A 26,423-nucleotide genomic window follows, 5' to 3' on the forward strand; every position below is an offset into this window, starting at 1 on the left:
TTAAGTGTCAATATCTCGGCTCATGATTGCCTTCTTTGTGTTTCTTTCGGGTCTTAGGAGGATAATGTAACATTTGCGTCCAAACAGTGCAGCCAAGAGGCCAAAACTGGAGGCCAGGATGGCAAATACTTCCACTGCATCTGCATATTTACCAGGAGAGCTGATATAAGTTGGGACAAATGCCACCCACACAGCACAGAATATCAGCATGCTGAAAGTGATGAGTTTAGCCTCATTAAAACTGTCAGGAAGATTCCTGGCTAGAAAAGCTAGCAGGAAGCTGAGGACAGCCAGAAAGCCAATATAACCCAATAACACTGCAAAACCAACTGTGGAGCCAACAACACATTCATAAACTATTTTGTCATTGTGATATTGAGTGTTTTTATGAGGAGCTGGAGAGGAAGAGACAAGCCAAACAGTGCAGATTACTGCCTGGACAGAAATTAAAGCCAGAACCGTCCCTCTCTGTTGTCTGACACCAAACCATTTCAGTCTGGTTCCACCTCCTGGTTTGGAGGACTTAAACACAGCCAGAACCACCATGGTTTTTACCAGGATACATGAGATACAAAGCACAAAGCTGATCCCAAACGCTGCATGCCTCAGCTGACATGTCCACAGCTGAGGCTGGCCAATGAACAGCAAGGAGCACAAGAAGCACAGTTTTAGAGAAATTATGATCTGGAAGCTCAGTTCTGAATTGTTGGCTCGTACTATTGCTGTACTGCGATAATATGTGAAGATTCCAAGAACAACAGCACAAATAAATGTCCCCAGCAATGAGGCAGCTGTCAAGCAGATTCCCAGAGGCTCCTGATAGGACAGGAACTCAATTCCTTTGGTAATGCATTTATCACGCTTGGAATTAGACCAAAAGTCCTCTGGACAACTGGTGCAATCCTTGGAATCTAACAAAGAGGGGAGAAAATATATTTTGATTACATTCAGCCACCCATATAAGAAGGATTTTGTTCATATGAATTGAAGCAAAAGATTACAGTCCTTTTTGCACATGAAAGGCTTATTTCCCTCAAGCTATGTTCACAGATCAGGACTGGGAGCCTTGCTCCATTCTTTATACTGCTGTTTGTTTCTTGAAGCTTGTCACTGCTGTCTTCTGGCTGCTGACTCTATTGTCAAATTTGGTTTGTTATCATGCCATGTGGAATAAATTCAGGTTGGTAACCTTTGCTCGCAAATTTAGGCAGCACTGTGTTGTTGTGTGGCTGAGGCAAGGCCCCTCCTTCACGAGTGGCTCTGTGTCATCATTGTACTGGAACTGACTCACACTGCTGTGGGTGGTGATGTGGATGAGGTCAAGATACTGCAGTGAGCATTCCTGGGGTCTGACATCCATTCGAGAATTTATTCATGAAGTGAATTATAGATGTGTTTTAAACGACTATGCATCCATGACACCATGTTGCCACTTTGGGTCTTGGATAGTAACCACCAAGTCAGACAACTGGTCCATCCCCACCTCTCCAAATTTACCATCTATGTGTCACAGGCAGGTGAAATTGGGGTCCCCAACAACCAAGTAACTATGTGCTGGTGTTCTGTTGAGATGAGCTGCTCTGTCGAATTGATATCCCCACAGCATAAATGGATAGTTACGTGTGTCGTGTTGAGCTCCCCATCAAGATGAGTTGCCCATCATCTAACAACAATATTCTGCTGTAAAGACAGTGTGTAAAAACAAAGCTTAAGTGGATTTTCTTCGGTTGTGCCGCTCATCTCAACCAGTGACAGTGTCCCTTCGAGATGAGCTCCACCGTGTAACTGCACATGTGCACCTCACCTGTCAAGTTGAGCTCACTTACCAAAGAAAAGTAAATTTGAGTTTGTGTCATTGTGACTTAAGTTTAAAGTAACGACTGTGTTAATTTTGATGCAATTGTGGTAAATATTACAGTTTGATTGGAAGAAATTCTTCAGCTCCGTGCTCACACAGCCTGTTAATAAAACAAGAACAACAAAAACACAGCCTCAGGGGAGAGGAGCTCCTGCTGTAGTGCACACACACAACCTGTTACAGCCTTGTTATAGTCACAAACAAGCTCAGCTCTTCAGATCCAACCGTACACACAAAAAAGTCTGTTAATGTTAAGGACAAAGTGTATGTCGTCACTTCCCTGTGCAGCCATGAGTCCAGTGAACCCATCATCATGCTTCAAGCCAAGCTGACTGGAAAGTCCACAGCTTCAGAACACAACGAGTTATTACCAATGAAGTTAAAGGAGGTTATATTTTCACCCTTGTTTGTCTGTTTGTTTGTTCATTTGTGAACAACCTGGAGCTCACAGTTTTTCATATATCGGTATGACATTTTTACTGAAGATTCATATCCTCTTAGGCAAGAAGTGATTCAACATTCAAGGTCAAAGGTCAAAGTCAGATTACAAATTTTGTGGCCATTTAAATTTAACTTTGAAAACCCCATTAAATGTATATTTTATATTATATCTTCATCTTCTCAAACATGCCCCAATACCTCTCATATTTCAAAGTGGGGTGCAGACTGGCACTCACTACAGCCTGACAAATGTGGATCTGGATCTGATCTGGATTATGGATTTTCTGGACATTTGAATATAATATTGAAAGGCCTATTTGGTGTACATTTTGTATCACAATCAAAACTGCTTTAATCACTCTCATTTGTCACAATGAGGTGTAAACTGTCACACTCAGTGAATACACTAACTTTGATCTGCATCTGATCCATACTGTGGATTTAGAGATAATTGATTTTAAGATAATTGATTTTAACATTAAAAAGCCCATGTCATCAATATTTTGTATTACATTTTAGCTTATGAAAAGTCACTTCTAACAGGACTTTGACCTTAAATTTTTTTCCCAACGTAAAAAAAAATGTGGAATTGGACACTACTGTTGGTGGAGGTTTGCGCATGTGCTGATCAGGATCATGAACCTGAATAAATTCTGAGTAGTAGGTAGGATGAATGCATTTATCCAGAAAGGGTTTTGAAATTACTTCAGTTGACAATAAATTCACAAACTGTGCAGTCCGGTGGATCAGTGGTTAGCCCTGTTGCCTCACAGCAAGAAGATCTTGGGTTCAATCCTCACCTGTGGCCTTTCTATGTGGCGTTTGCATGTTCTCCCCATGTTTGCTTGGGTTCCCTGTGGGTGCTCCGGCTTCTTCCCACGTCCAATGACATGAAGGTTCGGTGGACTGGAAACTTTATCCAATCCACTTTATTTATATAGCACATTTAACAACAAAAATGTTCCAAAGTTCTGCACACACATAACTTTGCTTGTTGCTTGCCTCTACTGGTGGTTGGCTCTCACTGCGGTATTGTATCACTTCCTGTTCCGGAGCACAGCGGTGTTTTTCTGTATCTGTTAGCTGTTTAATCTGCGCAGTTAGATTGATCTAGTTATCTAGATTACGATTTGTTTCCCAGTGTAATCTTTACGTGCCTTAACTAAAGCACTCCTTCTGCTGAATCACCTCTAAATTATTCACTTTGCGTGTTTTTAGGAATCCGTTAGGTTAGCGTAGCTACTAGCTCTTAGCCGATTTAGCATGGCGGCTTCTCCTGTCTCTCCCACACTTTTCTGCTCTGGGTGTGAAATGTTTAGTTATTCCTCGGCCTCCTTTAGCAGTAATGGTACTTGTAATAAGTGTAGCTTATTCGTAGCTTTGGAGGCCAGGCTGGGCGAATTGGAGACTCGGCTCCGCACCGAGGAAAATTCTACAGCTAGCCAGGCCCCTGTAGTCGGTGCGGACCAAGGTAGCTTAGCCACCGTTAGTTCCCCCCTGGCAGATCCCAAGCAGGCTGACTGGGTGACTGTGAGGAGGAAGCGTAGTTCTAAACAGAAGCCCCGTGTACACCGCCAACCCGTTCACATTTCTAACCGTTTTTCCCCACTCGACGACACACCCGCCGAGGATCAAACTCTGGTTATTGGCGACTCTATTTTGAGAAATGTGAAGTTAGCGACACCAGCAACCATAGTCAATTGTCTTCCGGGGGCCAGAGCAGGCGACATTGAAGGAAATTTGAAACTGCTGGCTAAGGCTAAGCGTAAATTTGGTAAGATTGTAATTCACCGTCGGCAGTAATGACACCCGGTTACGCCAATCGGAGGTCACTAAAATTAACATTAAATCGGTGTGTAACTTTGCAAAAACAATGTCGGACTCTGTAGTTTTCTCTGGGCCCCTCCCCAATCGGACCGGGAGTGACATGTTTAGCCGCCTGTTCTCCTTGAATTGCTGGCTGTCTGAGTGGTGTCCCAAAAAATGAGGTGGGCTTCGTTAGATAATTGGCAAAGCTTCTGGGGAAAACCTGGTCTTGTTAGGAGAGACGGCATCCATCCCACTTTGGATGGAGCAGCTCTCATTTCTAGAAATCTGGCCAATTTTCTTAAATCCTCCAAACCGTGACTATCCAGGGTTGGGACCAGGAAGCAGAGTTGTAGTCTTACACACCTCTCTGCAGCTTCTCTCCCCCTGCCATCCCCTCATTACCCCATCCCCGTAGAGACGGTGCCTGCTCCCAGACCACCAACAACCAGCAAAAATCTATTTAAGCATAAAAATTCAAAAAGAAAAAATAATATAGCACCTTCAACTGCACCACAGACTAAAACAGTTAAATGTGGTCTATTAAACATTAGGTCTCTCTCTTCTAAGTCCCTGTTGGTAAATGATATAATAATTGATCAACATATTGATTTATTCTGCCTAACAGAAACCTGGTTACAGCAGGATGAATATGTTAGTTTAAATGAGTCAACACCCCCGAGTCACACTAACTGTCAGAATGCTCATAGCACGGGCCGAGGAGGAGGATTAGCAGCAATCTTCCATTCCAGCTTATTAATTAATCAAAAACCCAGACAGAGCTTTAATTCATTTGAAAGCTTGTCTCTTAGTCTTGTCCATCCAAATTGGAAGTCCCAAAAACCAGTTTTATTTGTTATTATCTATTGTCCACCTGGTCGTTACTGTGAGTTTCTCTGTGAATTTTCAGACCTTTTGTCTGACTTAGTGCTTAGCTCAGATAAGATAATTATAGTGGGCGATTTTAACATCCACACAGATGCTGAGAATGACAGCCTCAACACTGCATTTAATCTCTATTGGCTTTGCTCAAAAAGTAAATGAGTCCACCCACCACTTTAATCATATCTTAGATCTTGTTCTGACTTATGGTATGGAAATAGAAGACTTAACAGTATTCCCTGAAAACTCCCTTCTGTCTGATCATTTCTTAATAACATTTACATGTACTCTGATGGACTACCCAGCAGTGGGGAATAAGTTTCATTACACTAGAAGTCTTTCAGAAAGCGCTGTAACTAGGTTTAAGGATATGATTCCTTCTTTATGTTCTCTAATGCCATATACCAACACAGTGCAGAGTAGCTACCTAAACTCTGTAAGGGAGATAGAGTATCTCGTCAATAGTTTTACATCCTCATTGAAGACAACTTTGGATGCTGTAGCTCCTCTGAAAAAGAGAGCTTTAAATCAGAAGTGCCTGACTCCGTGGTATAACTCACAAACTCGCAGCTTAAAGCAGATAACCCGTAAGTTGGAGAGGAAATGGCGTCTCACTAATTTAGAAGATCTTCACTTAGCCTGGAAAAAGAGTCTGTTGCTCTATAAAAAAGCCCTCCGTAAAGCTAGGACATCTTTCTACTCATCACTAATTGAAGAAAATAAGAACAACCCCAGGTTTCTTTTCAGCACTGTAGCCAGGCTGACAAAGAGTCAGAGCTCTATTGAGCTGAGTATTCCATTAACTTTAACTAGTAATGACTTCATGACTTTCTTTGCTAACAAAATTTAACTATTAGAGAAAAAATTACTCATAACCATCCCAAAGACGTATCGTTATCTTGGCTGCTTTCAGTGATGCCGGTATTTGGTTAGACTCTTTCTCTCCGATTGTTCTGTCTGAGTTATTTTCATTAGTTACTTCATCCAAACCATCAACATGTTTATTAGACCCCATTCCTACGAGGCTGCTCAAGGAAGCCCTACCATTATTTAATGCTTCGATCTTAAATATGATCAATCTATCTTTATTAGTTGGCTATGTACCACAGGCTTTAAGGTGGCAGTAATTAAACCATTACTTAAAAAGCCATCACTTGACCCAGCTATCTTAGCTAATTATAGGCCAATCTCCAACCTTCCTTTTCTCTCAAAAATTCTTGAAAGGGTAGTTGTAAAACAGCTAACTGATCATCTGCAGAGGAATGGTCTATTTGAAGAGTTTCAGTCAGGTTTTAGAATTCATCATAGTACAGAAACAGCATTAGTGAAGGTTACAAATGATCTTCTTATGGCCTCGGATAGTGGACTCATCTCTGTGCTTGTTCTGTTGGACCTCAGTGCTGCTTTTGATACTGTTGACCATAAAATTTTATTACAGAGATTAGAGCATGCCATAGGTATTAAAGGCACTGCGCTGCGGTGGTTTGAATCATATTTGTCTAATAGATTACAATTTGTTCATGTAAATGGGGAATCTTCTTCACAGACTAAAGTTAATTATGGAGTTCCACAAGGTTCTGTGCTAGGACCAATTTTATTCACTTTATACATGCTTCCCTTAGGCAGTATTATTAGACGGTATTGCTTAAATTTTCATTGTTATGCAGATGATACCCAGCTTTATCTATCCATGAAGCCAGAGGACACACACCAATTAGCTAAACTGCAGGATTGTCTTACAGACATAAAGACATGGATGACCTCTAATTTCCTGCTTTTAAACTCAGATAAAACTGAAGTTATTGTACTTGGCCCCACAAATCTTAGAAACATGGTGTCTAACCAGATCCTTACTCTGGATGGCACTACCCTGACCTCTAGTAATACTGTGAGAAATCTTGGAGTCATTTTTGATCAGGATATGTCATTCAAAGCGCATATTAAACAAATATGTAGGACTGCTTTTTTGCATTTACGCAATATCTCTAAAATCAGAAAGGTCTTGTCTCAGAGTGATGCTGAAAAACTGATTCATGCATTTGTTTCCTCTAGGCTGGACTATTGTAATTCATTATTATCAGGTTGTCCTAAAAGTTCCCTAAAAGCCTTCAGTTAATTCAAAATGCTGCAGCTAGAGTACTGACGGGGACTAGAATGAGAGAGCATATCTCACCCATATTGGCCTCTCTTCATTGGCTTCCTGTTAATTCTAGAATAGAATTTAAAATTCTTCTTCTTACTAATAAGGTTTTGAATAATCAGGTCCCATCTTATCTTAGGGACCTCGTAGTACCATATCACCCCAATAGAGCGCTTCGCTCTCAGACTGCAGGCTTACTTGTAGTTCCTAGGGTTTGTAAGAGTAGAATGGGAGGCAGCGCCTTCAGCTTTCAGGCTCCTCTCCTGTGGAACAAGCTCCCAATTCAGATCAGGGAGACAGACACCCTCTCTACTTTTAAGATTAGCTTAAACTTTCCTTTTTGCTAAAGCTATAGTTAGGGCTGGATCAGGTGACCCTGAACCATCCCTTAGTTATGCTGCTATAGACGTAGACTGCTGGGGGGTTCCCATGATGCACTGTTTCTTTCTCTTTTTGCTCTGTATGCACCACTCTGCATTTAATCATTAGTGATCGATCTCTGCTCCCCTCCACAGAATGTCTTTTTCCTGGTTCTCTCCCTCAGCTCCAACCAGTCCCAGCAGAAGACTGCCCCTCCCTGAGCCTGGTTCTGCTGGAGGTTTCTTCCTGTTAAAAGGGAGTTTTTCCTTCCCACTGTAGCCAAGTGCTTGCTCACAGGGGGTCGTTTTGACCGTTGGGGTTTTACATAATTATTGTATGGCCTTGCCTTACAATATAAAGTGCCTTGGGGCAACTGTTTGTTGTGATTTGGCGCTATATAAAAAAATTGATTGATTGAAATTGATTGATACAATAGAATCACAATAGATAAAACCCCAGTCATCAAAAATTAAAAATAAGAAAATTAACAATAAAATTAACTAAAATGTGCAAGATAAATAAATAAATACATACAGCATACAAAAGATAAAACCAATAAAATCTACCAAAATAAAAACAAAACCAATAAAACAGAGGACCACACAACTCACTCAGTGTTAAAATCCAGAGAATAAAAGTGGGTCTTCAGACAAGACTTAACAGACTCCACTGTTGGGGCTGTTCAGACATGGAGGGGCAGAGCGTTCCAAAGTCTGGGGCCAGCCACAGAGAAAGCCCTGTCCCCCCTGGTTTTAAGTCTCGTCTTGGGTTCCACGAGCTGGAAATGGCCCTCAGACCTCAGAGCACGCGCCGGAGAGTAAATTTGTAGGAGGTCAGTGATGTATTGAGGGGCCATTCCATTCAAAGCTTTAAAAACAAACAATAAAATCTTAAAATCAATTCTAAAATTAATAGGAAGCCAGTGCAAAGATGCAAGAATTGGGGTTATGTGATCATGCGTCCAGGCTCCTGTTAAAAGTCGCGCTGCAGCGTTCTGGACTAACTGCAAACGGGAAAGAGCCCATTAGCTAATGCCGAAATAAAGTGCGTTACAGTAGTCCAGACGACTTGAAATAAAAGAGTGCACAACTTGTTCAAAAAGGTTGAAAGATAAAAATGGTTTTACCTTTGATAAAAGACGAAGATGATAAAAGCACAATTTCAAAACACCATTGATTTGTTTATCAAATTTAATATCGCTGTCTATCGTGACGCCAAGGCTGGTGACCTTGGGACGTACAAAATCCTTAAGAGGTCCCAAGTCAACGAGGGTACTTCCAAACAACATAACCTCTGTCTTGCCCTCATTAAGTTTCAAAAAATTCTGTGACAACCAAGCCCTGATGTCACACAGACAGTCGAGTAGGGGTGTCAGGGGGCAAAGGCTGTTTTTAGCAATAGGCATGTAGATTTGACAATCACCAGCATAAAAATGGTAGGCCACGTCATGTTTTTTAAAAATCTCTCTGAGTGGGAGGAGATAAAGAGCAAAAAGGATGGGTCCCAGGATAGAACACTGGGGGACTCCACGATGAAGAGGGGCTGAAGACGTAGTGGAGGCCCCCAGCCTGACGGAGAAAGACCTCTCCGACAGGTACGACCTAAACCACTCCAGAACAGTCCCCCTGACACCCACACAGTCTCTCAGGTGATCTAAAAGAATTGCGTGGTCAACTGTGTCAAAAACTGCAGTGAGGTCTAAAAGCACTAAAATGGCTGAACTGCCAGAATCAGTTGTTAAAAGGAGATCATTAAAAACCTTTAAAAGTGCAGATTCAGTGCTGTGAAATGCCTTGTACCCTGATTGAAATGGATCCAATGTGCCGTTTGTATCTAAAAAAAAGGCTGCAACTGTGCAAAGATGCATTTCTCTAAAATTTTCGACACAAGCGGTAACTTAGAGATAGGTCGATAATTTGAAAAAGCTGTGGGATCCAAACCCGGTTTTTTGATCAGTGGCTCCACAATAGCTTTTTTACAAAAGGAAGGCACAATTCCACAAGATAGACTACAATTAATAATTTCTCTGACAAAAGAGCCAATGGTGTCCCAAACCTCCTTAAAAAAGCGAGGGGGGACCAGGTCAGTGGGACAGGAAGAGGGTTTTAGATGCCTAACTATTGCTGTCAGCACAGTCCTTGACACAGGCTGAAAGTTACTAAAAACACACGAGCACTGATTTGCTACACAATGACACACCGGGGACAGTGATATATTGGCCCTAATGGCATCAACCTTATCAATAAAAAAAGTGGAGAAATTTTTCCAGAAAAGTGGACGGACTGGGATTAAAAACAGAATCAATTGTTTTAAAAAGAATACGAGGCTTGCCAAGATTGTTTAAAATCAATTCTGAAAAATACTTATTTTTTTCAGCTTTAACCACCCTCTGATAATTATTCCAGCTCTCTTTAAGAATCTGTTTTGAAACCTCCAAACGGTCTTGTTTCCATCTGCGCTCTGCCCTCCGATAGTCATGCCGAGCTGCGTGCGTGATGTCATTAAGCCACGGTTCTTGCTTAAGCTTAGAACGCATGACTTTACAGGGAGCAACAACATCCAGAACCTCAGAGCAAGTGGAAATAAAAGAGTTCATCATCGGTTCTGTGCCAACAGCAGCAGAATCTAACAAATTCTGCTCAAATGCACTAAAAAGAGGAATAAAAGCAGCAGCTGTGTCAGGCCCATGACGCACGACAGGCATCGTCATGTCAATGTCCAGACTAAAATCAAACATGATGGGGCTGTGGTCAGAGAACACAGCGTCACCAATAACAACATTTTGGACAGGAAGACCGAGATAAAATAATATCCAGCATGTGTCCGTGTACTTGTGTACTGCCAGTGACATGCTGTGTCAAACTGAAAGCTGCGATCAAGTCCAAAAACTCTCTGGCCAGAGGTTTTGACGGACAACAGACATGTACATTCAAATCCCCGATGATTAAAATCTTGTCATAACGTGTCACCATCAAAGCAACAAAGTGAGAAAACTCTTCTATGAAGTCTTTGTTGTATTTCGGTGGTCTGTATATGACAGCACACAGCACTGGATCAGTCTGTCGCAGCTCAAAGCAGCTCAGTTCAAAAGAGGAGAAGGACCACTCCAACATCACTTTGTGATAAATACAATTCTTTAAAACAGTCGCAATACCTCCACCATGACCAGTAACTCTTGGTGTGCTTATAAAACCACAGTCAGGAGGCAGTAACTCTGAGAAGGCAGATGACTCACCGATGTTGATCCAAGTATCCGTTAAAAACAATAAATCCAATCTGCGCGAAGTAAAAAACTCTTGCAAAATAAAAGTCTTGTTCACCACAGATCGTGCATTGACGAGTGCATACCTCGTAGAAGCCGTTGCCAGGTTAGCCACCTGAGCTGCCCGGCTCAGAGGCCTGAGGTTAGTTGGGGACACGCCGCCAAAACCCCAGAAAGAAACGCGGCGAGGGCGCAGCGCGCAGACATCCTCCCGGAGGCCAATAATGGGCACCAGCCAAGCACCGACTGGAGCAAGTGCGCGTCGGGAGACATACCGGTGAAGACAATCTCTGTAATCCCGTGGAAGAGAAGAGGACCACACCACATCAGGAGAAAGCGCCAGCAAGGCTTTCAGCTTTACCAGCCGGCCAGATCGCACCCCGCGGCGTTTGCGCTTTCTGGGCGAAGGTGCCTTCACACGAAGAAGGCACTTAGGCAGATCCGCCAGATAGAAAGAATCTGACCACTTTAAATTGTCCGTAGGTGTGCGTGTGGTTGTGAGTGTGTTTGTTTGTCTACAGTAGTGTTCAGAATAATAGTAGTGCTATGTGACTAAAAAGATCAATCCAGGTTTTGAGTATATTTCTTATTGTTACATGGGAAACAAGGTACCAGTAGATTCAGTAGATTCTCACAAATCCAACAAGACCAAGCATTCATGATATGCACACTCTTAAGGCTATGAAATTGGGCTATTAGTAAAAAAAAAAGTAGAAAAGGGGGTGTTCACAATAATAGTAGTGTGGCATTCAGCCAGTGAGTTTGTCAATTTTGTGAAACAAAGAGGTGTGAATCAGGTGTCCCCTATTTAAAATCAAGCCAGCACCTGTTGCTTTTCTCTTTGAAAGCCTGAGGAAAATGGGACGTTCAAGACATTGTTCAGAAGAACAGCGTAGTTTGATTAAAAAGTTGACTGTAGAGGGGAAAACCTATACGCAGGTGCAAAAAATTATAGGCTGTTCATCTACAATGATCTCCAATGCTTTAAAATGGACCAAAAAAAACCAGAGACGCGTGGAAGAAAACGGAAAACAGCAATCAAAATGGATAGAAGAATAACCAGAATGGCAAAGGCTCACCCATTGATCAGCTCCAGGATGATCAAAGACAGTCTGGAGTTACCTGTAAGTGCCATGACAGTTAGAAGATGCCTGTGTGAAGCTAATTTATTTGCAAGAATCCCCCGCAAAGTCGCTTTGTTAAATAAAAGACATGTGCAGAAGAGGTAACAATTTGCCAAAGAACACATCAACTGGCCTAAAGAGAAATGGAGGAATATTTTGTTGACAGATGAGAGTAAAATTGTTCTTTTTGGGTCCAAGGGCCGCAGACAGTTTGTGAGACAACCCCCAAACTCTGAATTCAAGCCACAGTTCACATTGAAGACAGTGAAGCATGGTGGTGCAAGCATCATGATATGGGCATTTTTCTCCTACTATGGTGTTGGGCCTATATATCGCATACCAGGTATCATGGATCAGTTTGGATGTGTCAAAATACTTGAAGAGGTCATGTTGCCTTAAGCTGAAGAGGACATGCCCTTGAAATGGGTGTTTCAACAAGACAATGACCCCAAGCACACTAGTAAAAGAGCAAAATCTTGGTTCCAAACCAACAAAATTAATGCCTCACAGATGTGAAGCAATCATGAAAAACTGTGGTTATACAACTAAATACTACTTTAGTGATTCACAGGATTGCTAAACAAGCAGTTTGAACATAATAGTTTTGAGTTTGTAGCGTCAACAGCAGATGCTACTATTATTGTGAACACCCCCTTTTCTAATTTTTTTTTTACTAATAGCCCAATTTCATAGTCTTAAGAGTGTGCATATCATGAATGCTTGGTCTTGTTGGATTTGTGAGAATCGACTGAATCTACTGGTACCTTGTTTCCCATGTAACAATAAGAAATATACTCAAAACCTGGATTAATCTTCTTAGTCACATAGCACTTCTATTATTCTGAACACTACTGTATATGTGGCCCTGCAACAGTCTGGTGTCCTGTCCAGGGTGTACCCCACCTCATGCCCTATGACTACTGGGATAGGCTCCAGCCCCCTGTGATGCTTAAATGGAGTAAGCAGTTGAAGATGAGTGGGTGTGAAACTGTGCACTTCTATGCCTCACTGTTAACAGTACCATTGACAATTTGGAATAATATAATGCAAATAACCAGACTTGCCTGTACCTGTGCACAACAATATTAATGTTCTGATTCAACACCATGGTTACTGTGCAGGTGTGCATTGGGCTGGTTCCAATAGAAGGCCACTTTCAAAATGTTGTTTAATTGCACAACATCATGCAATCAATGGCATCTTTTAACATTGCTGTAGCCAGCCTGCAATTGTCATGCTAACTGTAGGAATGTACACTCGAGTGTTTGCCTATGAATTGAATATTCATGTCATCCCCATAAGCCACATCAAATTTAATTTTAGAGAATCCAAATGAGATATCTTTAAACCCCAAACAAAATTACTTCATTTCCGTCCAACATGCAGTATAATTTCACAGGTCATCCAAGTGGCCTCACAACTGCAGGCTATGTGTAATCATGTCATCCCAGGACTGCTACAGCATTCTTCACCTCTCATATCTCCTGATATTACACATTCAGACAGCTAATCTGGGTTTACACTGTACCAAGTAGGTGGCACCAAAAGGTGTCATGCGTGCATCCATAGTGTTGTGAACAGAGTGTCCCATGGTGGTGATGGCTTTATGCTTTACACAGGCATAAGCTACCAATAATGACTGCAGGCACATTATATTGATTGATTGATTGTTTGAATGCAGAGAGATATAATGATCAGACACGACAGTCATGTCCAGTCATGACATTCTCCCACCAGTCATGACATTCTCCCACCATTACCACATGTTGTAACATGATGATGCTTGGCTCCATGTTGCAAGGATTTTTACACAATTTCTATAATGTGAAATCATCCCAGTTCTTGTATGGCATCCATAATCCAATTATGACTCATATCACCATTTGAGGATGTACAGTATCAAATGCTTTGGATCAATGTGTTCACCAGTGTGTTCCAACTCATGCCAACGTCCAGCAACTTTGAACAACACTGAAGAATTGAAGAGGATTGGACCAACATTCCACATGAAACAGTCTTATCGACTCCAAGGAAGGATATGCTTCACACTGCGTGTGGCAAATGGTGATCACACCAGATGCTGATGGTCTTTTTTCCCCATTTTATAGTGGCTTTTTACTGTCATCAGTCCCAGCAGCTCTATGCAATAATCATACTGTTTAATCAGGATCTTTTGATGTGCCACACTTGTTAGGTGAATCAGTTATTGTTGCAGAGATAAATTACTCACAAATACAGATTTTACCAAATATGTGAACAAAATCAAAGGAAATAAACCTTTTGAGTAGAGAGTTTCCTGAGATCTTGTACTTCAACTCCAGCTTGAATAATGGGAGTGAAAACAAATGCTCTGCATTTATATTCTGAGTGAATATTTTCAATGGAAACCTAAAGTGTTAAAACAACACCAACCAGTCTCATTGCTGATCTTCCCCTCAGAACATGGCACACATTCAAAACAGCAGACAGGCTGGCTTTTCTTTCTTGCCATGCGGGTGCCAGGTGGACAGCTTTCACTACACACTGATCGGGGTGGCTGCAGAAACAGAAATGATCTTATTCTACACAATATCACACTGCTGGAATTAGTTTTTCAAAACAGCATATGAACACAACTGATGACCTCTTTGAAATGTAAGTTCCAGAAGATTCTATCTTCTTCAAGTTTGAGCTCTTCTCCTTTCTGGTCTGACTTCTGAACCACACCCACATTCTCAACTTTTATTGTTCCATCAGGGAGCCACTGCCAGTTAACAATGTCATAGATTGGTAAGGAATCACCATTCTCATCAAATATCACCTGGTCACCAGATGATGTGGTGAAATTGACATTTTGCAAGTAATGCACAAGCTGTACAGATTAGAGAAAGTGATAGAAAATGATAGAAAAATGATAGAAAATATGAGTGATAGAAAATAACAGGTTAAAAAGTTCAATCTCCCAACTGAAACCATCTTTACACTTAAGAGTTTCCACTTTTAGGGCCCCTTCACACATAGTGCGAAGTTTGGATGAAGTGCACACTTACGACTGTGCACTCATCCAAACGTAGTGCGCATGATGCAGGAATCGTGTGCAAACCATGTAATGTTGTCCCTGTCGCCAGCGCCTAGTACACCTGTTGCTACAACTATTTGCACACACAAGCGCCTGAAAGACAGAGTGTGCACTGTGCAAACCCATCATAACCTCTTGCGGCAGGTGCCAGCCAAATTCCACGCACAAACACCTAACACCGCTCGCATGGCACTTAGAAAATGTGTGGCCAGTCGCACGACAAGAGACTGCAGACAATCTCTGTCGTACTGCTGTGAAATTTGTCTAAGTTCCCCACGAGTGTGACTTTGCAAACACACACTGAGACGTGGGTGTGTGCGCTCCACTCATGGGAGGCGTGGCTTCCGACAGAAGCAGCTGTGGTGATCTGCCATTCTGGACATTCCAGTTGGACAACACCTACTGTGTTTGGACAGTTATGGACTAACAACTGTCCATTGTGAGGCACGTGTATCTGATTGCTGTATTTACGTGGACATAAATAAAAACATATATCGCCATGATGTCGACAAGCTGCAGCAAGTGAGCGTGCGCATGCACAGAGCTGACACTGACAGCTCCCCAGGATGAAACGGACCATCAGATCAGAATACGCAGCAGGCGATCTGACCATCACATCACCCATGTGAGCTTTGTCCCACATGACGTGGTATCTGTGTTGTGGCGCTGCCTCAAGACACGCGAGTTGGGCAGAAGACGCGCGTGGCCGATCAGACACACCTGACCAGTAGATGTGGACCTGATCAGAGCACACTGCTTTTCATTCATGTCATTTCATGACTGTATGTCTGTGACCATAGGTCATCACCAGAGGAACAGACGTATCATATTTGTATTGCTCACTTGATAAATGCGGTGTTTTATACAGTGTGAGATTTAATTTTTTTTTTTGTAATACTTCCATGTCCTTCCTGATATGAGGCAGCGTCCCGCAGCTTTCAAGGAACAGCTCCGTAGCTCAGTGGTAACGTCTCTGACTGGGAACCACAGGTTTTGAAAGGCGTGAGTTCTGGGTGGTGTGTTTTTTTTTTTCTGGGTTTTTTTTTTTATTTTATTTTTATTCCGCATAAGCGGCGCAATGTGGTTCCACAGGTACCGGCTGGTTATTATTTTTTATTTATTTCACATAAGTGGTGTAAAGTGGTTCCACACGTCCCAGCTGGTTTTTATTTCTTCCACATAAGCAGCACCATGTGGTGCACCTGGCACTGTCCCTGCTTGACAGACACTGACTGGCGCGTGCATGAACTCTCGCACCGGGTTTGTGCACGCCTGCCCGTCAGTGCGATGTTTTGTGCGCTAATTTTGAACTGTTTCATGCTGTTTCGCCGTTTTCATCCAAACGCCGTCCAAACTTCACACTATGTGTGAAGGGGCCCTTAGTAACTGTTAAGATACAGCTGCGAAGCTACACACACTCTTATTGGTCAGATATTTTCCCATATCTGACCAGGTACCATTGCAATCATTTGTGACCATTTGTTAACACACCAGAAAGTTAAAAACATGATTACAAAAACTGAGTCAGACATGAACATACTCCATAAATACATGAACAGCATCAGAAAAAAAAGCACAGATTGAAGGCTTCCCAGCTAACGACTGGACCATCTGGACCATTCTTCATGGAGATGAACACATCGCTGACTATGAGCCCAAAACCGTCAGCAGCTTTCATATTCTTCCTATACCATAAGTTTGTGTGCTACTAACTATATAATAAACAAATTATTCACTTTGCTTGCTCGGTCTGTACGGGATTATTGGACCTCTATGTTTTGTGCATGGACCTCACTAATGCTTAGACCTCATCTGATATTTTCCCGTCCAGTCCTCGGACTCAATTTATAATCCTTTATGACAGCCTTGTACAAAAAAATGGTTTATAGCTTTATAGATAGTTTCATCCTCTGTGACAACTGTGTGTGTGTGTGGGGGGGATTCTAACATCTTAGTTTAAGATGTTTTACGCCATAAAGTTCTGTGTAATTGTGGGTGTGGTTGATTTGACTGACAGGGGGAAAAAAGAGAAGGAGGAGCTTCACACCATGTTAGACATAATGGAGGTTTTTACACAACTACTTCATAATGACCTGCCATCACTTGGTCTTGGAAAATTGCATCTCACACCCTGTCATACCCTGCATCTCACAACACAGCAATGTTGACAGACCTCATCTTAACCTGAACAAATGTGAACAACCATCACCATGTACATACTGTCAAATCAATTTGAAACATCACAAATATGTTTCAATGTCAGTATGATATACTACAAAGTGTAGAGACATTGACATGACATCACTACTATGCATCCAGGACTTGTTTGAAAGTGGAAAAAGTATGCAAAAATCTTGGTTATATGAATGGTGCACTGGAGTTATGCTGCTGTGACTTGATCCTGGCCGGGTCTTAATGTTTTTTGGGTGGTGTCTGCTGAGCACTGTGTTGCATTTGTGGCATACTGTTGCAGGTCCCCTGGCCAATTTCATTCTCATGTACAGTGGTGGGCATAAATCATAGAAAAGTTTGCTTTGATCATCGCTAATTTGCAAACTGAAAAGTTAGCATTTATAATGCTAAATTGATAAACCCTGAAAAAAATTTAGCAGATGTTACAGCAAAACCGCTAACTGTTAGTATTGACTCTGTACACTGTTGACTACAAATAAGCCACTTTCAAGTTTATTATTTATTATTAGTTTCTGAGTAAATTCAAAGGCGAGAACAAACCCAAAACGAACACACACACACACACACACACACACATAATAAATAAATTCAACCCCAAACACTGTCATCATCTTTCTCAAAAGAAGACATGATTTATCGCTAAATTATACATTGTGGCAAGCTGCATGGAAGAAAAAGCCAGAACGTTTGTCTTTATGCACCCTACTGGTTGCTGCAAAGAACAGTTATTTGCTTTTCACACACAACACAGACATCAGTGTTGCCAACTCCTCAATAAGAAAAGTAGCTATTGCTACTATCCTAAAAGTCGCTAGAAGTCGCTAAATAATGTCATTGTCTAATTTGTATATATTTGCATAGTATGATGTAGTAACAGATGCTGTCATAAAAAATGTGGTAGAGACCACTGAAGACATTATCAACCTTTTAATATTATTTGGTAAATTCCATATTCATAAATGCAGAGTACTGAAAAGGAATTTACATGGACTTCTGGATGAATTTGAGTAAAACAACTTAATAATAATTAGAAGTACAAATAAACTTGATTCTTGATTTGTTTATTTATTTTGCCATTAAAACTGGCTATCATTTCTCAAAATAAAATAACTTATCAAGGCCAGGGCTTCTCAAAGTCTGGACACTAATTAGTCACAGTGCAACAAACGAGGTAAAGGCTGACTGAGTCTGAGCTGAGGATGCATCCCATGTGTGTTTGAACACTGAGGATTGTAGATATCCCTCCACTCAGTGCTTTGCAGCAGAGGTGGGGAGACCTGCTGCAGCTCGGTGAGAGCAGAGACCAGATCAATATGTGCTTTCACTTTTGAGTCACCAAACACCAAAAAAGTCTCCAGCGATACCAGGAAAAGTAGCTAGATTTGTCACTCGTTGCTTTTGAGACAGTACACCATCAAGAGGGTTTGGAAAGTCACCAGGTTTAGCAAGAAAGTTGGCAACAGTGACAGACGGTGGCAGAAGTCATCAAAAGCAAGGCATTACGTTGTCACTCATGGTAACAACATGATTCTTCATCAAACAGACGACACTACTTGAACTAGAAAAACACAATAAATCTATAACACTAACAACATTGGTAAAACAACAGGAACCACCATAAAAAAAACAAAATCCCAAAACCTGAACTCCCATAATGTGTTGCAGCAGGAGTACAACAATTCAGGAAGGACTTACCTGTGTTGCGTTCAATGCGACCAGTATAATCTACACTTCATCCATCGCATTGAGCTTCCCCATTGAGGAAAACCATGCAAGTTTTGTCTCAACATAAAAATAGAGCGATAAGTGTCTTTTCAGTTAAAAAAAGTAAATTTTGCATGTACACGTTGTCGTTAAGGCAGACAAACTATCGATTTACACTACGGGAGCTCATCTCGACAGAACACCGGTGCTGTCATGCTCTGAGAGCTCCTCCATCTTTTATTATGAAATAATGCTGGATTTATGTGGAAATGATTGTTGTGCAAAAGCTTCAGATATCTTTCACTGAGATAGATGATGATTGGAGTGCAGTTTTAAGTAGAAACAATAATCTGTGAATTGCTGCTGAAGCGCCGAAATGATGCATATGCAGTGAAGGCACAGTGAAGAGACTGCCAGGGCATAAATCAACAGTGTGTCTGCTTTTAAGACAGCGTGTACATGCAAAGATTTACTTTTTTAAGTGAAAAGACACTTATTGCTGTATTTTTATGTAAAGGCAACACGTAGGGCCTCTTCAGACATAGTACGAATGTGGTCAAAATCCCAGAAGTGCGCATGAAGCAAAAATCATATGCAATGCATCAAAAATCATAGCTGCCTCCAGTGCATCATACACCTGTTGCTACAACTATTTGTGCATCCAGCGGCTAAAAGACAGAGTGTGCCCTGTGAGAGCCCATCAAACCCTCTCGCGCCAGGTGTCAGCCAAATTCCAGGTGACACATATGAACATCTAACACCACTCACTTGGCACTTAAAAAATGTGTGGCCATTCAAATTATTAGCATGGCAGCAGTCAGCAGATGATCACTTTCAAGCTGGGTGTAAAAATTGCCCACACAAGTGTGGCTATGGAAGCAGACACAGTGACACGTTGGTGTGTGCGCTGAACTGACAGGGGGGGTGTCCGCCGCTGAGAGATTTAAGAAATATTTGACGTGTTTGGAGTGTGTATTATTTTGGTGGCGTATTTAGTGTGTGTGGTTAGTGTGGTGGTGTTTCTTTTTGTTTTGTAAAAATGAGGCATCCTGAGAAAACACTTCAGTTTTTTTTTTTTAATTCGAGCAAGACGGCGCATGCAGCGTGTCATCAGAGTCTGAACCAGACAATGAGGATTCTAATGATGAAGGAAATAACCCCTTTTGTTCTAGATGAGCAACCAGAGTAGGTGGATCCACTGACATGCGCACAGATCTCCACAGTGGATTGGAACACATGCTTCTCTTTAGAGCTTCTCCAGCACTCAGGTGCTACAGAGCTCCATCCCAGCACTGAGTCCTGGAATGCAGAGAAGGATGCAGACACACACTGCACCGGCAAAGGCTGTATACACCACGGTCGGTGGTGTGAATAATGCCTTATCGTGTTCTTATTTATACCATGGGGGTGTAAATAAGTGCACATTATTGCCTTATATACACCACAGTGGTGTAAACAATGCCACATCTCATCCTTATATCTCAGCTTGGGACTCCAACGAGGGCGGTCGCATCTCCTCCACTCTCCCTTATCTCTCTGCTTTTAACCTTCAAGTCCCTACTTCACCAGACTTGTGAATTCCTCAAAACTATATTGGATTCTGGATCTATTGGACTACTATTGGATTAACCATGGAATTGATCAGCTGGTCTCTGAACGCTATTGACACCATTTTTTCTACAAGAAGGTCAGGACCGGGGGATCCTGCCTGCCAGATGGAACGTATCCTGCGGGCTATGTCCTTGACTCCTGGAGTTCCTGGCGTGTGGCATGCTTGGCGCCTTTCTCTGTGGAGGACGTCGAAGACCTATTCATTTTTGGTCTTATGGTAGCAGGGCTGGTACTTTTTGGCTTATGTGCTGCCCTGATCTACCGGAAAATTGGCAAGACGGCGGCATCAAGAACCACAGCCCCTCGCTTGTCCGTCATGATTAACGAGGTCAGCAAGGCAGTGCATTCTCAGACTGCGTTGACTCTTGAACTTAGATGCAAATTGGATGACACCTTGGAGCTGATGCGTGCCTTGCAGTTGAAGCTGAAGGTTTCGGAGGCTGGTGAATATTCTTAATTCAAAGTTAGGAATATTCTTAATTAATTCTTCAGTTTCATTTCGTGCCTTTATCAGCTCTTTTGTGGTCTTGATTCGCAGGCTATTCGATGATGGGTGAAAGCGATGATAAGTGAAAGCTCATCCAGCCACCTTTTCGCGATGATTTGTGAGTTTGTGACAGTTTTTCCTTTGTTCAGGAATCGTTGTATGCCGTGTGACCGGGACATTAGGTGAGTCTTGGGACTGTATATGGGACTGAACACTAAATTTTCCTACCTTGCAAAGCTTTGACAATGATGTCAGCTTCTATCCCACATGGCTGACTTTATTTTCCCAAATTTTTCTTCTGTTCAGATTTGAAGGGGATCTGTACATCTTGAAGCCCGTGCTGTGTCTATTTATGCATCCAAATGCACAACAACCTGCCATTCTCAGCAAATTAACAGTTTAACAGTGAACGCTATTTTGAACACAAGATGGTACCAGGAGTTATGTGACTTTTTTCGACTCGCCGTGTCATTACTTTCTCAATCAAGGGACTTTACTGGTGGCTGCCCTGTCCCCTTCTGCTGATGGAAGGCTGAGCTTCTCACAGCAGCCTGACTGTTGCAGACACACAACAGACAGGAGCTAACGTGGATGATTTTAGGGTTTGTAAACATTTTTGACTGTTAAGCTTTACTCACTTCGCTAGCAAATATATTAGCAGACTGACAGTTAGCTGAATTAAATTTAGCAGAAGCTAATTGGTCTGCTGATGGTTTTCAAAGTTATCTGCATAGTTAATCCGCTAACAAAAAAGCTAGTTTTGTTAATTAGTGGTCAGCGGATTAGCAGAATTGCTTATGTATTACTATGAATATGGATGATTCAGCAGGTTCTGTCACAAAACCACCTAAAGGAAGCAACATATTGTCTTAACGTGCAAATATCAAGACAAATGGTTTGCACTGTTGCCTCACAGCAAGAAGCTCATGGGAACCATTCCCACCTGTGGCCTCTCTGTGTGGAGTTTGCATGTTCTCCCCGTATTTGCATGGGTTTCCTCCGGTTTCCTCCCACATCCAAAGACATGCAGGTTAGGCAGACTGGAAACTTTATAATCATCCAGGTCTCCTTTGCAAAAGATCTCAATGGGATTAACCTGGTTAAATAATAATGTTATACATCCTGAAGGTGGAAACCCCTCCTGCAGCATTCTCCAATGCTGATTTGTGGATTTGTATTTTTCTGTATTGACAAACTGAAAAATTGTTGTCAATAGCGCATATAAGCAAAATAATAGAAAATAATGAAGTAAATATCACACCTGCCATGGCTCAAGGCTGTTTAAATTGGCACAGCTTTTCTCAGTGAAAGGTCCTTTCCCTGGCACACACTGCAGCATGTCATCAAGGGCATATGCCAGTGCATACACAGCCTTGAACACATTGTACTCTGACCTCAGATTTGAAACATCCAAAATCTCACTCTCCACTTTCTTTAGATCTTCCTGTCCAGTGCATAGTGCTCCACCAGTTTCCACCCAACCTGCTGGAAGTGGGGCAAATCGACACTGGAACGCAAATTCCCAAAATCGCTTTACCTGAAATGTTTGAAAACTCAGTTAAAATAAATGCAGAAAGTATATGTTTTTTTCTATGCCAAACTATGAGGTTAATGTCTCACCAAGTTATGTCCATAGCTGCCAGGATGTATTTTTAACAGGAACTCCTTCAGACCTGGAATTTCTGCTTGTCGGATGGCGATGCCCAGAGTTCCACCCAGATATGGCATAAGATTGGGGGTCTGTAACTCAGCAGCTGAAACCCATGACTCACTGGCCATCCACTGCAGACCTGTCACATTCTGTTTAATCACCTGCACATCGTGTTGATGAAAAATGAAAAAGAAGAAGAAATCAAATTTTACATCAAACCTGTTGGGGAACAGTTCAATAAAACTTATACTGACGTCATAGAAAATAACAACAATATCACTATTAGTGTGAATCATACATTTTTTTTTTACTTCTGTAAAAAAAAAAAAAAAAAATCCCAATGTTTAATTCTAACCTCTTCAATGAGTTGAATCATTTGTGTGCTATGTGCAAACACAATCACCACATGAGCTGTTGATTTCTTTATCATTTCCACGATCCTCTTAAATTCAACTGGCTTCTTGTTTAAAGGCAAAATTTCTAAGTAAGCCAGACAACCTTCACCAGACTCAGCCAAGTCGGACTGGAAAGATCTGGCAGCATGGAGTCCATAGTCATCATCACTGACCAACAGGCCAACCCAGGTCCAGCCAAAGTGTTTTAAAATCTTAATTATAGCACGCACCTAATTACACAGAAAATTTACAGATTATAGACCTCAGGGTTCTTTCAATAAAAAAAAAAAAAATCTACTATAAAGGTGTACTGTATATGTTTGTTTTTTATATATATGTTTCCATTGTATTCACAAAGAGAGATTTAACTTCACCAGTATGTCATACTGTATGTTTAACATTTTCCTCTTTTAGATTGACATTTACTTGGAAAGCATCACTTGGGATAGTCCGGAAGAAGGATGGAAACTTTTTTCGGTCACTCAAGCAGGAACATGTTGAAAAGTAACTCACCTGCAAAAGATTAAGACTGTAATCTAAAAAGGGTGACAGCATTCAGAAATGATTTTATCTATTAATAGTTTTAATTCTCTTTCCTCCTGTATTTTCACTTTATTATTTACACAACCGAATATATATGCAGAAAAATGATGATTAGATGCTGATGCAGAAAACTTACCATTGGCACTCTGTACAAACCTAAGACAGATGAGATGGCAATAGAACGTGTGGAGGAAGAATCACCCACAATTCCCAACACTGGAGGGGTTCCCACACAGGTTTCATCAAATTTGAACTCATTCTCCTGACCATTAGCTAAAGACAAGGCAGCAAGGAATCCAATTCCTAGTTTGGTACAGGTATCATAAAGATTGTATCCCAGAGTCACATTAGGAAGCACTTTGGAATTTCTGTTGATCTCATCAACAGCAAAAGCCATGGTCTGAGCCTGTCTGAATCCTTGAACATTAAAACTGAGACAAAATATATCATTCATCAATTTTGCTGTCACACAGCAACACTTATCAAAAGCAAAAGCCACAAAGCAAAAGCCTTAACCCCTTAATGCCTATTGTCGCATATATGCTACAATATTTGACTCAAATATGCAACATACCAACCTGACCAGTATGCCTGTTGTCGAAAATTTGCAACATACCATTATTATTATTATAACATTATAACATAAATTATTACCAAAATACCAAAATTACTATTTATTTTTTGTGCAAAAGTGTAATTAATAATCTCAACATTATTTACCATCTACTTAAAGGCAAAAACACACAAAAAACATTTTTTTATATACAGCTATATAAATTCAGGCGTTAAGGGGTTAATGTTAATTCATCTAATCCAGTGTTATCATTATAACAATTCCTTTTTATGTAACTGTCACTGGCATTGAGTTAACTAAAAATATATATTTTAAACATAATTCAGGATGCATTTTAATTTTTGAACTTTGACAAAATTCTTAAAATATTAGTGTCTCAGCTTACTTCCTTTCCACACTCACCTGTAGCAGGTTGGCTGTTGTGGTTCTGACTTGTACGACAGATCAGGAACATGCCAGAATAAGTGAAATGGAAACAATCCACCTAAAACTACATCTCCAGACTTGTACATCGTATTCAGGTGGTAGTGTCCCTGGAACCCACAGAAGGAAACAGAAGGAGACCCAGCAGAGGAAAATTTGGAGAACAACATAACATTCATCAGCAATGTCACTCTGACAGATAAAACCACCATCGCCTCAGTTCTCCTGTTTACCACTTTTCTCAAGTAAGAGACAAAATGTTATTCCTGTGTCACGCCCTGTTTTATTGATTTGCATCACTGATGAATCTTGTACGTCATCAACATGGGCAGAACCAGAAACAGGGGCAGGGCCTAAGATCCAGCTCACTTCACATTGATTTTCTATTCATGTAAGTCAGTTGTCATATATATCATATCATATATCATATAAGATAACATTTCCTCAAGGTCATAATACAAAATATTGAGATGTGCTGAAAGTGACAAGTCCAAACCTTTTTGTGAACAAAATCGAGGAAGATCAAATTTTATAAATAAATGCATGGTTTATAAGTATACCCACATCAAGTCAATTGTCTGGGAGCATTTGTTGGTGTCACACACCGCTGCATCCACTTCACCATGAAACTGCCTTGGGTCCTGGATGACAACCACCCAGGTTGACAATTAGTCCATCTACTCCTCTCAAAAGTAAACATCTATCCATCACAGCCAGGTGTGGGCATCCCCATGGCCTTCTCCAGACAGTGGGTCCTCAACACTCAGGGGTCAAAAACACTCAGGTACCATTGTGTTTGATTTTGCATCAAGATATTTGCCATATTGCCAAAATATGAAAGCTGATGTTCCCTCAGAATGCAAGTGATACTCCTCATCTGAGTCTCCCTGAGGCCTCAGTTACAGTGAAGTAAAAGTAGGATGGCAACCTTCTTGACAATAGGAAAAAAATAATGGTTGTCTGATGATTGCAGTGAATCACATCACTGCCAGCCAACATTTGGAAGGCACTGTGATGACCAAGTGGTTGTGCATTGGTTCAGCATGCTGAACCCTCAACTCTGCCTGACCACGTTTGACTGTAAGGTGATTGCACAGGTCATGTGGTGGGAGGCACCCTGTACACAAATAACAGTCCAATTAGGACTGAGTGCAGTCACTCTCAGACAGACTGGTGAAGTTTGCAAACAGTCACTGTCTAAATCAGGGGTGGGCAACTTATTCCAGAAGGGCCAAGAGGGTGCAGGTTTTCTTTGCAGCCACTGACTCCACCAGGTGTCCTGTCAGACGTGACATTCAGATTGCCTGCTGCGTGTCCAAATTGACTGATGGTCCGTTTTTATGTCTTTATGTATTTCCACACAAGCACACACATGCCCGTGTCCGTCAAAACACAGGATGTGTGCAGCAGCTGTGATGTACAGAACAAGAGATGTCTCACCAGCTGTGGGCAGCCAGCCATGCCCCCTGTCCTGTCAGTGCACAGACCAAGATGTCACTCTGTAATCAGATGAGAGATGCCTCACCTACAGGGGGTGTGTGTGCACGAACCACACGTACACGTGTTGGTTCGCAATATGTGCACTCAGCAACTTCATAGTCATGGGGCACTTAGACAGATTTCACTACCAACTCGACAGTGATTGTCTGCTGACTGTTGTTGTGTTAATAGTGTGAATGGCCACACATTTTCTAAGTGCCAAATGAGCGGTGTTTGATGTTCATGTGTGTCACTTGGAATTTTGCTGACACCTACCACGATATAGTTTGAGGGGTTCGCAGACCACACACTCTGCCTTTCAGCTGCTGGTGTGCGAAAATAGTTGTAGCAACAGGTGTACGAGGCAGCTACGATCTTACATGTTTTGCACACGGTTCCTGCTTCATGTGCACTTTAAGCGCAAATCAATCA

General features: G+C 41.5%; 1 protein-coding gene across 1 annotated transcript; it reads right to left on the reverse strand.

Annotated features, from left to right (window-relative positions):
- On the reverse strand, nt 1-24,619 carry LOC117508959 (extracellular calcium-sensing receptor-like). The gene is made up of 9 exons (XM_034168791.1): nt 24,492-24,619; nt 23,652-23,946; nt 23,399-23,485; nt 22,933-23,202; nt 22,547-22,738; nt 22,188-22,463; nt 14,497-14,724; nt 14,286-14,409; nt 1-911 (listed from the first exon to the last, which is right to left on the reverse strand). Exons 1-9 carry the CDS (start codon nt 24,599-24,601, stop codon nt 1-3), a joined length of 2,493 nt encoding a protein of 830 aa, XP_034024682.1. The 5' UTR covers nt 24,602-24,619.
- Nucleotides 24,620-26,423: the final 1,804 nt, after the last annotated feature.

Source organism: Thalassophryne amazonica, chromosome 4 (assembly GCF_902500255.1).
Source record: "Thalassophryne amazonica chromosome 4, fThaAma1.1, whole genome shotgun sequence".
Taxonomy (NCBI): Eukaryota; Metazoa; Chordata; class Actinopteri; order Batrachoidiformes; family Batrachoididae; genus Thalassophryne; species Thalassophryne amazonica.

Bases quoted from the DNA above. Each gene is read 5' to 3' on its own strand.
- LOC117508959 (XM_034168791.1), bottom strand. From the start codon at position 24,601: ATGTACAAGTCTGGAGATGTAGTTTTAGGTGGATTGTTTCCATTTCAC. The intron at 23,203-23,398 runs GTAAATGTCAAT...CTGTGTAATTAG, and splicing joins TCCCAAGTGATGCTTTCCAA to GTGCGTGCTATAATTAAGAT. The intron at 22,739-22,932 runs GTTAGAATTAAA...CACGATGTGCAG, and splicing joins TGATTCAACTCATTGAAGAG to GTGATTAAACAGAATGTGAC.